At 38.1% G+C, this 14,050-nt stretch overlaps 1 protein-coding gene across 7 annotated transcripts in view; it reads right to left on the reverse strand.

Annotated features, from left to right (window-relative positions):
- Positions 1–14,050, reverse strand: part of CFAP44 (cilia and flagella associated protein 44) — an 81,067-nt gene that overhangs the window by 13,957 nt on the left and 53,060 nt on the right. For 6 of the 7 annotated variants that reach the window (XM_080566704.1, XM_080566703.1, XM_080566705.1 and 3 more), the window contains 12 exons: positions 13,014–13,069; positions 12,416–12,578; positions 11,953–12,083; positions 10,822–11,015; positions 10,256–10,421; positions 9,441–9,618; positions 6,752–7,255; positions 5,156–5,359; positions 4,535–4,727; positions 3,425–3,535; positions 1,929–2,059; positions 674–790 (listed from right to left, as the gene is read on the reverse strand). In XM_080566704.1, the coding sequence (XP_080422830.1) occupies positions 674–790; positions 1,929–2,059; positions 3,425–3,535; positions 4,535–4,727; positions 5,156–5,359; positions 6,752–7,255; positions 9,441–9,618; positions 10,256–10,421; positions 10,822–11,015; positions 11,953–12,083; positions 12,416–12,578; positions 13,014–13,069 (2,148 nt within the window). Of the gene's footprint in view, positions 1–673; positions 791–1,928; positions 2,060–3,401; positions 3,536–4,534; positions 4,728–5,155; positions 5,360–6,751; positions 7,256–9,440; positions 9,619–10,255; positions 10,422–10,821; positions 11,016–11,952; positions 12,084–12,415; positions 12,579–13,013; positions 13,070–14,050 lie in introns of those variants that run through there. The other variant, XM_080566709.1, reaches the window with a different exon arrangement.

Raw genomic sequence — 14,050 nt, forward strand, 5'->3', positions numbered from 1 at the left:
AAAGTAGAGTAGGGGACTCCCTGTTGAGTGTCTCTGTGCTTCTGAATGAGCTGGGACCTGCAGAATTGCATAGCTGGACCTGGGACTCTTCTGTCTTTCTTACCAACATTTTAATGCAGGTAGAGAGAACAAATGGAGAGAGCTGAGTTTGCTTCAGAGGTGTATGAGTCACAAGAGGCAGAAGCCTATGTTTTCTCTCTGAGGACAAGATTCAGCCCAGAGGAAATAACAGTATTGTCTTGAGTTTTCATCTTCATTTTCTACTAATCATCCCTGGGATAACAGCTGCACAGATGAATACAATTTGCCTACAGTTTGGCATTCTTGAATTGGGAAAAACTCCCATTACTTTCAGTAGTTTGTTGTTGTTTTTGTTTTCAGTAGAATATTGGCAGACAGACCTGAAGAAATATTCCATGCCAAACCTATAAAACACTTGAAGGCTGCACGCGTTTCAGCAACGTGCTGCCCCTACCTGTCCTTATATGAAGGAAAACAAACCTAGAGGAAATAGCAGTATGAAGTTCAATTAATGGCACTGTCACTCCAAGGAGACTGTAGTAAATTAGGAAGTAAAGGCCCAAAAAACGAATAACACTACTGTTTAGATGTACACAGGCCATTCTGCACCTGCCAAAAGTAAGAGTAATAAAAACACAAAATCTTGAATTACCTGATGAAGTTTCAAAGGCACAACTACATATAACTCATTAAATTTCTGCTGCTTTTCCCACTGAAAGGTGTCCAGTTCCCTCTCTGCTGTGTTCAGACTGGCTTCTATTGTTTTTGCCTGCAGAAAGACAAATTGTGGACAGACAAAATCTTATAGTACTCAAATACACAAGACAGCAAGGATCTGTGTTAGAGTCCTTGATCTGAAGGAAAAGAAGCATGGAAAAAAATCCTCTTTTTTTCCCATGTAGTATAATAGATGAGTTTCACAGCTTAACATGAGGCTTATTTCTGTATTTAAACAAAATTCTATGCTGAATACTTTTGTACACATGTACACATATATATCTCCTTACTTGAGAGGCCCCATATGTATCAAGAGCCAGTTGCTTTGTTTAGTGTCCAATACACTTCTAGATTAACAGAGTCTGCAAGATATTTTTTTATTGTTTTATGCCTGGAAATGCTTATTGATTCTGCATGAGAAAGAAACAATTCAAACTCAAATGTCAGACCCCAGGGTGAATATGTGGCAGCTGGCACTTAGGAAAGCCTTTAAAAACTAAACAAAAAACGTTGTAAGTTAAGCATATTTGCTGGGACATTTTTGAGACACAATAAAAGCAAGCCTTGCATAATGGTATTTTGGCAGAACTCTCTCTCTATCCCAGAAAACCCTTTAAATTGAGATATTTTTGAATTAATATAAATCAAATGTCTTGATGAATGCAGGAGCTCAAAAAAGCTAAAAGGAAAACTTGCACCAAGTGAGTTTATTCAATAATTACTATGACAAAGAGCAGAAGAAAATAACTAAAAGCAAAAGAAACAGATGGAAGGATAGCATTTTTATGGTTTATTTTAGCGTGCATTTGTGTTAGGGCGACTCTTTATATTCTCCAACCCCATACACATGCACACAGGATGGGCCAAATTGCACCGGGCATTGCATCTGACCAAAGTCTGGTTTCTGCTGCTGCACAATGGTTAGACAGTTGGGAAGAAACTGGACCTAAAACCTGGATCCAGCCCCCTAACAGCTAAGGTCAGACCACCTTGATTTACTCTTTCCAGGAGGATGGGTGACCCATGGTGAGCTGCCTCCTGCCTGTGTGCTAGCATGGCTATCTCTACCCGAACTGAGGCCACATAAAAGGTTATGATTTCCATTTTAAATCTTAGCCAAAATCAATAGCACAACATTTTCATTGTACTGGAGCCAGCTGATGCTTTCTGAGAAGACAACAGTACCATACCTTTTTGACCAAGACATTATATTCCTTTCTGAGGTTAGCAGCAACTCTCTTCTCCTTTGTTAAAGCTTCCTGAATGTCTACCCGCTTCTCCCGGAGCTGGATGGTGTTTTGGAAGAGCGCCTTATCACAGTCTGAGAAGGAAAGGGTCAGAGGATAGCTTAGTTTCATTACGACTGTACAGTAGTTACAAGCTTGAGCTAGTAACTTCTCCTAATGTGCATGTTGCCCAACATTCCCCATAGTAAGACCATGCTCTTGGTCCCTTAGAGCTTTGTCAGAACTTAAACCCTATGGGCCAAGTTCCTCCATGAGGGGGTAGATGTCTTGGATGGATCTTTTTTCTTTATATTCAGTCAAGACAGTTTGTTTCCAGAAGTAAGACTAAATGCATCAAATAAGACTAAATGCATATTAAAGCCAAGCGCTCAAAAGTTAGCCTTTGTAACTAATTCAGTCCCAGTAATTAATACACGTTCCATTACAATCTTTAGTTACGTGAACATGTAGTTGTTTATCTGTGAATTTCTACCTGGTGCAGCAAATTCAGTCATACTAATTAATTCAGCATTACCAACAGAAATCAATTCACATTAAAAAAAAAATAGGCAAAGCAAATTACACTTAAAGACTGCATACGAAGAGGTTAATGCAACATGTCATTTCCCCATTAAATCAGTAATTTGGATTTTTTCAATAAAAAGTAAAAATGCTCCACATTTCTTCCCAACATTTCACTGAAAAAGGAGATGGACAAGGAGTTAAGAAAAAATTCAATTTATGAAAATGATGCTAAAATCCAATGTGAAAAAAAAAAAAAAGGTAATTTATTGGTAAATTCTAGCAGAAAAAAAAAAAGCAGTGTTGTTAAATGGTCACCGATATCTCACTCAAAGATCTTAAAAAAAAATAGTTAAACTCCTACAAAAGAAAAGAAGAGGTTGCTTGCTTTTGCTGAATGAATGACTGAATTAATGAATGCAGAGGATTTTGCAAAGCTCCTACCTTTTCAGATAAGGAGGGAAGCCTAGAAACATGCAATTACTGCATAAATCCACGAGGTGGTAACAAAGAGCTTAATTTAACATTATTGTAGTGTCCCCCCAGAGCTTCCCTGAACAGGGATCCAGCTAGGCCTGGCGGCAGGTTTCCAGAGAGCAGCTGCAGCCTCACTCCAGCTCTGCTTCTGTGAGGAGCCTTTTCTCTCCAGAAAACAGCCATGAAATGCTGAATGGTTCTTTACATAAAATAATTAATTTTTAGCACTTAGAGAAGTTTTATTTTTCCAAACTTTTTAATTACTGTACCCTATACTGTCAGCGGTTTCATTATCTTCACTGAGATTTCCTGGGGACAAATGCTGCACTCAGGAGGACCGCACACATTCTGTCCCTTAATGGCATTAATGTGAGGTGAATAATGAAAAATCCCTTTTAAAAATACAATACTGTCCCTAAAGCTCAACAAGTACTCAACCCAACGAAATGCTATCTTAGTACTCTTTGGACAAACGGAGACATCAAAGACTTCATCTTCAGATCTAGAATCTTCTTCATCGCTCCCCAAGCTGGACTCTTCATCACTCTCCCATTCACTCCCATCTTTCTCATCTGGAAGAAAAGGACAGTACTGCTGACTTGCAGAACACCCCTCAAATTCACTAGCTGTGCATTATGTGAATGTGCTGGTGAACACAATAATCAACAAAAAAGCACCCTGATAATATGTGGCTCCAGGCACCCTTTGCCTATTGCATTAATTTGATAATTTAACAGAAAGGAAAAAAAAAAAAAGTGGGGGAGAGAGAGATCAAAAAAGTGGGGGAGAGAGTAGTGCCAAATGCACGAACACAGGCACATTTTTTGAGATTTTTCTTCAATTTTTCCTCTCTTTATGTGTGTAAAGAATTTGGAATTTAAAACTCGTAGGTTTACCACTCTACTATAGAGATTAAACAACCAAGAAAAATACACAGAAGCACAAAACTGTCACAAAAGCATCACTGTTGATTGCACTTTTTGCTAATCATGTCCCAGTGGAAATCAAAAGCCAAGTCAACGAGAGGGTGCAAGTGTTTTAGCTCAGTAAGACTGCCTAGCCTTAACAATTAAAACCTAGTCACTAAGATAAATGAAATCCTTTCACAATATGTTTAGTCGTGTGACTAATAGATGATTGCAGATTAGGTCTATGATCTCTCATTAGTCAATGGACAGATTAAAGGAGAATGTCACCAATGTGGCAGACTAATCACTTATCCATAGCTCCCATTGGCACAGCACAGGAAGCAGCTATTTAAAGCTTTGCCTCTTCTTCATACCAATTATCAATCCTCAATATTGACATACAGGAAGTACGTTGTAGGAGCTGTGATCAGACCAAATATAATCATGTTAGAGGCTGAATTACACTGTTGTTATCATTCAGGTTGGCTTCCATAGAACATGGGGTGGTACAGAAACAAAACCCGGGTAGGTCTAATCTATTTGTTTTTTTGAACCAAGTTCAGTATTGCATGTATCCAAGAATCCAGCTAGACTGAGAGACATTTACTTTACTGCACAGAAGTATGTGCAACAAACCCAAAAAATGAGAAAAGTATCTCCAACCTGCTTCTCTTTCTACTTTTTTTTCCATGCACTTCATTTTCTTCTTCAGAACCTTGGTCAGAAAATGGGCAAACTTGTTGTTTTCTCCAAGGGATGCTTGGAAGCTGGCATAAAGAGCTTTCTTACATTCCCGAAGCTTTACAATCTCAGACTTTCTATCCTCCATCTGTGCAAGGTAGCTGTTCAATTTTGACTAAGCAAACAAAAAAATATTCTTTAGTCAACAGGCACACAACCTTTGAACTTTTATGTAGGTAAGACGTATCAGTGAAGATCTGGAAATGCAAAACTTGACTTTCTCTCTTTGAATTCCTGCTCCAGTCAAGCAAAACCTAGAAGTATGTTCTTAAGTTAAAGTATATGATTTGTCATTGACTCCACATCATGAAGAAACTATAAAAATACAACTACTTTGACTGTGAAAAGATTAACTATTGGAAGTTAAAAGCAACCATCCTAGGCTGATCACCAAGAGTTTCTTGCTTTTCCAAATTTAGCACTAGATATTAGATCAGTGCTAAAAGGAAGCAAAGAGAAGCCACCATTTATTTGATGCCTTACTTTCTTTTCAGACCACTCATCAGCAGTATTTTTAAGTCCAGAGACACACGGCCTACATACCTGCATGGCCTCCTGCTCACTGCGGAGGGTGTTAACATGCCCCTGGAGAACATTCTCAGTTTTCTCAACATCCTTCAGGATAAGCAGCTCTTCATACCAAGTGATGTAGCGCAGGTCAGCATACTTCATCTGCACATCCAGCTGCAGTTTCTTGTGCCGCAGGACACGAAGTTCAGCATCAAAGTTGATCACTAGTGAATTGATCTGGAGTAAAAGAGAACTGCAAATGAGGAATGAGGAGAGTATTTGGAGTAGAGTTAAACATGTAAAGCAAGAGAAAGGAGCAGAAGGGAAAAATTCTTTCTGTCAAGTCAACAACTTGCTCATGCTATCCACTAATGATTACTGAAGCACTTAAAAAGACAAAGTTAACTCCAATTGTTTCTATATTCTCAGCACAATAACACAAAAATCACCAGGGCTTCACAGGGATGTTTCGTTGCATCCCACTCCACCCAAAAAGTATTTTACTCTCAGAGAATGTTTTACAGTAGTCTGTAGTACATTTAAGGAGTCCATGTAACAACCCAGACATAGCAATAATTACTGTCTTCTGCCTTGACACACTTCTCTCAGAATACCTGACAGCTCTTCCCTTAGACATTTACAGTTAAATCAGTACTAGCAGCTGCCAACGTGGCCATATACATATGTGATGGTCATAGCAGCATTTGGATATTCTCTCAAAACCTCTATACACATGAACACAAGGGTACCTGTGTCAGATAAAACCAAAGAGTCAATGACCAACAACAGATATTAGAGAAAAGAAGGTATGAAACGGAGCCAACAAGTGAATGCAAGTGAATGGTGATACACCTCTGGCAAGCTCCTCTCTGTACCCTCCTAAACTCTGATTTATGGACATCCTGAGCTTGTAGTACTATGTTTGCATTTAACATCTTGAATGGATTTTTTTCTTCCAGAGTTTATCAAATTGTAGCTACTTCCACATCCAAAGTTCAGTCATTGGTCGCATAGGAACAACAAGCTTTCCACCTGACCATTTCATTTGGTCTCTCTCCTTCTTTTAAGAGCTGATTGCCACTCTCCTTTTCTTATGCTATTCATAATTTTGTCACCTCTGGTACATTCCTTTCAGTACTCCTTTTTCCAGACCAAGGATGCCTTATACATGTAGATATGCCTTTTAAAGAAGCTTTTCCATGACCTTAAACCTGGTATGTTTAAAATTATTTTTAAGACCACAGTGTCAGGACTAGTCATGTTACTTAAAAGCTGAGAACTTCATGAATCATAGCAAAAAATAAGAATCAGATCTATTGCCTGGACTCAAAAAGTGATGAAGAGAAAAAAAATCTAACACGTTATTTGCCTTTTTTTTTGGCCACTGAGCTCATAGTTTCACATAACAATCAATAACAAATTAGAAATCTGATTTTCAATTGATTATAGTCAGCACAGAGGTCACTGTTACAGGTTTATACAGATTTACCCTGTAAATTTGTACTAGATAGCATTTTCCTGAAATTATGAAAGGCATGAGTAGCTGCAGTCCTGAGACAGGAGGAAAGGGGTTCATTTCTGATTGAGTGAGATTGTTCAATATGAAAAAAATAACTTCTGATTTCCTACCTTTTTAATCAAGGAATCCTGCAAATATAGGTTTTTTATCTTCTCCCTCTTTAAAATTTCCAGTTCCATTTCAGTTGGCTCTGCCTTCTCAATCTCAAAAAGCTTTTTCTGCTCTATGACCACAGATGATGTCATTTTCATTGGGTGTTCTCTTGCAGGCTGTGTCATGGGGCCAGACTCTTTAAGGGAAGAAGCCTTTAGAAAGCTATGCCTAAGTGCACCAGATGAGGAAGACCCTTCCAATGGTTCCTGGAGCTTTGCCTTGGCCTCCTGCTCCTGTTTGAACTTAAGGAGGATGTCAGTGTCATATTCAAATTTTTTTTCTGGACTCTCATCTGGGTGTAACCGAGGAATCGGGGGAAGAGGGAGATATTCTGATAAATCTAACGCTGCCTGTATGGATTTCAATTCTTGCACTAAACACTTGATTTCATCAATAACAGAAACCTTGAGATCCCGCAAGGACATGATCTGTTTGTTCATATTCACTTTCTTCTTATGAATCTGCAAAGAAAAACAATTTTAGTAGGATTTCCCCAGTGATACTTACATAATATGCACTCTTCCCCAACACAGGTAATGGAGAAGAGGCTTGTCATACTGACCTTCCTTCTTTCCATACTAGCTTTCTTTTCTGTACCACCTCCACACGAGTGTTTTTAAACAGCTATCTTTCTCTCTCTATTTTTAAAAACTATGGAACCACCTCTCTAACTCTTCTTCAAAAGAAAATAGTAAAAGAGTGGAAATGAGGCTTCCCCTCTCTCTCCTGACTTGATTGTCTGTTTTCTGCACTGCTTCAACATTTCATGTCAAGAAATTCACAAAGACTAATAATTAGCTGTGGGTTTTAGAGGATTAGTCATTTGGGCTGTCTCTCATTAAATACAGAGAGCATCTCAGCTTTGATACACAGCTCTCTTCTCAGGCATATTGTACAATTAACATACCAACAAAGAGAAAATTAGATCTCTTTTAGTATTTTGTAAAGCAAAATTTCCATCCCAAGAGCAAAGGAACTACACCTGAGAGGACCTTTACTGTATGCATTACCAAATGCACAGCTGTACAGAGATCTAGACTTCTTTGACAGTCCTTGAAACAAAGCAGTTATCTCATATAAATGCCAAAGACACTGAAGCAGTCCTTCACAAACATAGGTTCTGGAACGCAGATGTGATTCTCGTCAATAAAATATGTGAAGGTGAAGCTGAAATCACAACCACTGCAGACAGTTAGAAATGGAACAAAGTTCTGAATTTTTGAAGTACAGTTGATAGCAATATTAAAGGCAAGAAAGTAACATCCTTTCAAATGCTTTTGGATTTGATAAACAGCCACTAGATGTCCAAAACAAATCCTCTCCAGGCCTTTTAGCAATCTGGAGTGCCAAAGTCAACTCAGAAAATTTTGGCATTAGGTGAATATTTTTCTCCTACTTGAGATGAAGATCTACTAATCCAAGAAGTGACACTTAAATCAGATGTAAAAATAGATTCATAGAATCATTTAAGTTGGAAAAGACCTTGGCAGAATCCTCTCTAATCTTTATGAAATAAAACAATATTATACATCAGGCATCTGAAGTAACTGGAATTCTTCATCTGTATAAATCTGGGATTTACAACTAGAACTATTCCTTTTGCTTGCTTTGGCTTGTCCAACCAAGTCAGGTTAACCACTGGGTATCTAGTAACATCAGCACCACAATCTAGTCCTGGAGCCCAAGCATGAGATTAAAGCAATCCAACAAATTCCCTAAGATTGTGGCATTGCTTCTGTAATGCTGAGACCTCACTGCCAAAGCAATACAGACTAAAAGGAGCCTGAGACTAGGCAATATGTTTGAGAGGATAAGACTATGGAAGATTCATGGCCACAGAATATGACAAACCATGCAGTGAACAGGCTCCTCTCTCAGTAGGAAAGCCTCCATACCAAAAAGCAACTTGACAGTTCCAGGTTAAATGGATACATTTCTTCATTGTTCTTTTTTCTAAAGAAATTCATCATCACTCTTTTACACTCCAGATAAATAAAATGAGAAATAGAAGCTGGGAGTGGGGAAGGGCGCTGGCAGAAGTCACAAGGAAATAGCAAAGTTACTGCACAACATTTGAGCTTGTTGGGTCTTTCTGGTTAAAAGACATGTAATAGCTGTAGGAGTTCTGTTGCAGGAAGGCAGTTCCAGAACATCTAGTTTCCTGGAAGGCTCCAATATTTAGTACCCAGAAGCAGTGACTGCTGAAGCACATATATGAAGAGGCTATGCTAAAAAGACCTATCTTTGCTCATATCCCTGTTTTTGTAAAGCTATTTCATAGAAGGGATTAGCTCAGTGTGGTAAGGAAAGCATCAGTCACTAGATGGTAAGACTTTTTTTTTTTTTTTTTTAAAGAATTAAAAGGCACCTTCCTGCTGAAACACTGGAAAATGTAACTACTTTGGTTAAAAAGAGCCATCTGAGAGTTATCCTGGATTGACTCAGTTTTGAGTTTGGTGGAGCATTAACAGTCCACAAGAGAAAGACTCCTTTGTAACTAAATCTGAATTGACACAGTCTGTCCTTCAATGGCTCTTCCCACAACCACTTCAATTTCTGTTCAAAAAATGTCTTCAGCAATTAATCAACTATTTTTCCTCCTGCAAAACGGCAGAAGTATCTACATCAGTGAATCGGTTTACATACCAACACTTCCAAGGATGCAAGCTGCATCACCTTCTTTTCAACGTTCATATGTTCGTGCTGAGGGACTCTGTAATCAGTGGCAGTCTTCAGCTTATAACACCCCATATTTTCCCGTGCTTCTTTAATGGCCTGAACATCTTTGGGATTCTCATAATCATCACTAGGTTTGCTCTTGTATCTGGTAGGTACAAAGCAAAGATGAACTTTAAGACAGAAAGCATACAAATGGGGACAAAGTATACAGTACAAAACAGGGTCACTTCATACCTTCTGATGCATGCAGAAAGGCTTGGGAGGATCAAGAAAGTATCACATACCTCTTTCAGAAAACAGTGACTACTTTGGAAAGGATATCCTTGCACATTTGAAAGAAAACTTCAGACATTTCCCTCCCTCCCCCCCAAAAAAGCACACTAGTAGGTAATGGCCTTCATGTGTAACTAACTTAACCCACAACTGTTGCAGCATCTGGTACATCTGGTGCTGGTAGGGTTAACTGAAGAGGTTGACTGTGATGGTTTAGGTGTCCCTAAATCATGATTGATTTAGATACCCTCTTAATCCCTATATGAAGATGCAGCCACTTAGCTAAATTCAAGTTGTTTAATGTTTTAGAAGAACCATGGAAACATAAAAGCTTTTAATTGTCTCTTGAGACTCTGAGGTACACAAAGCTTCATGTATTTTAATTTCACCCATTAGGAATATAAGAAACTAGGCAGAGATTTGATAGTGCCATATAACAGCTAAATAGGATTGCTTGACCTCAGACAACAGCAAAACTAAAAGGGCACGGAGTACAATTAAAGACTCACAGTTTTTCCCACTCCGCATTCCTCTTCATTATCTTAGCTTTCATCTCATTGGATTTCTCAGCAATTCTTCTGATTTGCTCACGTTTGCTTTCTATAAAACGTGCTGTTGGCTTTCGGACCTCTGACTTCTTCAGCTTTTCAGCCTCCCCCTCAAAAATTCTAGCATCTGAACCAAAAAATAACCATGTGAAGATGTAAATACCATGCAACACAGTACAATCTTAACTACTGGAAACCCCCGAGACATCTTTTGTAAAGCTGGTGTTAACCAGGATAGTTTCACTTTAGTGGACGTTCTGAACATATTCAGGTTCTTTGAATCAGCTCTTAGTCGAGTTCTACCCACGGTTTTGACAGATGATTGCTGACATTGCATTAAATGCAGAAAACTATGTACATATGTTACAAGTATGTAGGTACTAAAAAACATAACAGTTATATTTCTTTACCCATACCTGGAGGAATTATCATTTCTTTAGCCTGGACTCAGGAAAACAAACTGAGATGAAAGACAAAAGCATATTAACTGGTAATCTGTAAAAGCCCATCATTAGCCCTATGCTTACGCTTTGTCTCTCTGATGGTCTCCTTTTTTTCCATCTTTTTCCATGCCCGCTTAAGTACTGTCTTCCTCCAAGACGGATGTTCCTTATCTTGGCAGTACTTCTCAGAGAGTGCTAGAAGTCTATAGGTGGAAATCTGATGATTGCTTTGAATAGCATGAACAATAACAGTGTCAAATTCCAGTGAGGACCGAAACCTGTAGAGCCAAATTAGACAAAACTGTCTGGTGTCAGTAGGTGCAACCTACCATTTTTCCTTCACCAAAAGGACCTGAGTAAAGCAATTTACTTTTTACATATATAATCATTACAAACAAATACAGTAACTACATAACAGCATGATGAAATCTGACACCATCTATTGACTTTTATCTGATCTAGGAATAGAGACGCTCAAGAATAAATATAGTAACACTGCTCCCAATATCAAAACTTATACCAGGTTCTACATGAAAGTATCTTTCATTTTCCATGAGGGGCTGCTTAAAAATATGTTCGTTCAATTCTCCTTTCCAGTTATACACTCTCTGTGACTAAATGGTTTTTGTTATTGTGTATTATTTCTATTGTGCATTTATTTTTATGAATTCATCTTTTGCTATAAGAGCAACCAAAAACTCACTTTGTGCTTTAACTTGTGTTCTTGAGGAAGTTAATTTCATAACTTTAAACTGTATAGATAATATTGCATTAAGAATGACACGGAAGTATTTGACAGACATGCAGCATACTTGAAAAACAGGAGTTTGTTTCATAGGTTGCGCTTCAAAGCTCCAGTAAGAATTCCTGGTTCTTACTGACATTTACTGGCAAAACCCAAGCAAACTTATTCTCCTCCCAACGAAAAAAAAAAGACCACTTTTCTTCTTAAAGAAGTAAATCTGAATTAAGCTATTTCCTTGATATGAACATCTGAATTTTGACCAAGAATTCAAAAGAAGCACACATAAAAATCAATGTATACTCTTGTGTATGTTTCAAATCAAATAAGGACATAATCATAACAGAAGAATATAAATATTTATTATATGAGTGGAAAAAATATATTTTTTTTTCCTTGTGGTAGGTACAAATCAGTAAATAATAAGCCCCATGCAAGGTCAGTGGGAGAGGTAGAAGAAAAGAGGTACTTACCAATTTCGCAGTTTCTGCAGTCCAATCAAGTTTTTCTCATGTTCCCAAGCTAGTTCCTTTTCCACTAACTGGATTTTCTGTGCTGTCTGCCTATTCAGATCCTCAAAGATCCTATGATCCATCTCGTACTGCTGTAAAAACACAGAAAACCCAGCATCACATTATCTTGGCTGCTAGGTTTTGCTAAGAAATATTTTGGGCCTGATGCCAGCATCTCATGCACATTGGCACAATTATTTATTTCAGGAGCTATTCAGATCTCCACAGAGAATCACGTTCCTCCCCCCCCCCCATATGCTTCTTAAATAGCACAAATCATCAGCTATGATTTAGAAATCCTGGAAAATTATACAGTCAAGTGCATTAACCCATAGCACTAGACATCTTTGGCCCCAACACATAGGGCGGCAACATTTTTGAAAGGTACCTCTTATGGTAAGTAACTTATGAAAAACAAACATACATCTCTGTGCAGCTGCATGTGCTTTGGCAACTCCTGATTCTTCTGAAGCAGAAAAAGAAACTCTTGTCTCAGAGCAGTTAACTCCTCTCTTTTCTTGCTTTTTTTGTCTTCAGCTTCCTTCATGATCCGTTCATACTCCTCTTTCTGCTTGACTTCCTCAATGCTGAAAATGCAAGAAGAAGGAAATGGTATTATCCCAATGGAATAGAGGAAAGATTAATGTTTATGTAACCTTCTAGATTTCCTTGATGGGCTTCAACTTCCGGTGAACTCAGCGGCCCTGAAGGTAACTTAGGAAGAAGTCCCTTGCTGTATATTTATACAGGCCTAACATAATTGGACTTTGACCTTGACTTTGTGTTGTCCCTGTAGTCTCAAGTTAAATAAGTCTCGGGGTACCATATTTGAATTACTTCCACAGAAAAGTAGAAGAAATGGAAGGAAAGTCTGACAAAACTTTGTGCGTAATGAGGAAATAATCCAAATTCAGCGTGATGACCTCTTCCCTTCTCTTAAAAAGAAAAAGGAGGTATGTGCTCTGAAGAAAAAGCTGTCAACAGTTGGATATCTCTTTCATCATTATCCAAGCATCTCTTACTTGTAGGCATTGGGATCCTCAATGTCTTCAGTAGCTTTCTCCATCTCAAGACCACTCTGGAATAAAAATGTCTTGCCTTTAAACAAGCAATAATAGTTTCAACAGACAACAAAGGTTTTACAAACATTAAGACAGAACTTCTGTTGCCCCTCAGAAAAACAAAAGAACCCTTCATGATCAATATTGCTCTACTGGTCTTAAATACCAGCCTTTGATGTTTCAAGAACAAGAAACAATTAAGTTGGCTTACATGTAAAAGAACAAATGAAGCTGAGTTCTTGGGGACAGAGAACAGAAATTCTATATCCTCCCCATCAACATTAATGCCTAAATCATTGTTTGTCCCAACTTCACTCTGTCCCATAACATCTTTGGTTCTCCACCCCACAGACCGAATTCTCTTGTCTCCTCTAACTGCCAGGCTGACAAGAGACATCATATCCTGGGCTAATTCCAAGTTACACGTGTAATTCATCTGGTTTGCTTCTGCTGACTGTGTAATGGGTTCACAATTATTAGCTGTGAGGAATGACAGATGGATGGACACTGCAGTCATACAAGCCCCATTTCCTTAGGAAATCATGCTCTAAGACAAGAGGGGGGCCTATCACCCTACAGTGAATACAGTGGTACTAAATTGATCTGTAATTTAACTCAATTAGTTTCAGAGGACTTGTATTTGATTCTCTAGGAATCTCATTAAGTTTAATGATGATGGAATTTTTAAAATCTTCCACATGACTTAAAACTAGAATAGATACTTAATGAAGATTTACTTTGATAAGGAAAAAACTCTATTAGGGTGGTCATTAAGCAGCATTGCTAGCCTGCACAATAGCAATTAACTGTAAAGATCTTTATATAGAGCTACTTACATATTCAAAATGATAAAACTGCGTGTATGCTTTATAATGGTATATTAATTATTACTTGTAATACAGGAGCTAGCGAGGTTCTGATACCACAGGTTTCCATCATTCACTTAGTTTAAGAAAATACTTTGGAGCCTACTCCTAGTGTTATATATTCTTGCGATA

This window comes from Anser brachyrhynchus (genome assembly GCF_964034855.1).
Source record: "Anser brachyrhynchus genome assembly, chromosome: 1".
Lineage (NCBI taxonomy): Eukaryota > Metazoa > Chordata > Aves > Anseriformes > Anatidae > Anser > Anser brachyrhynchus.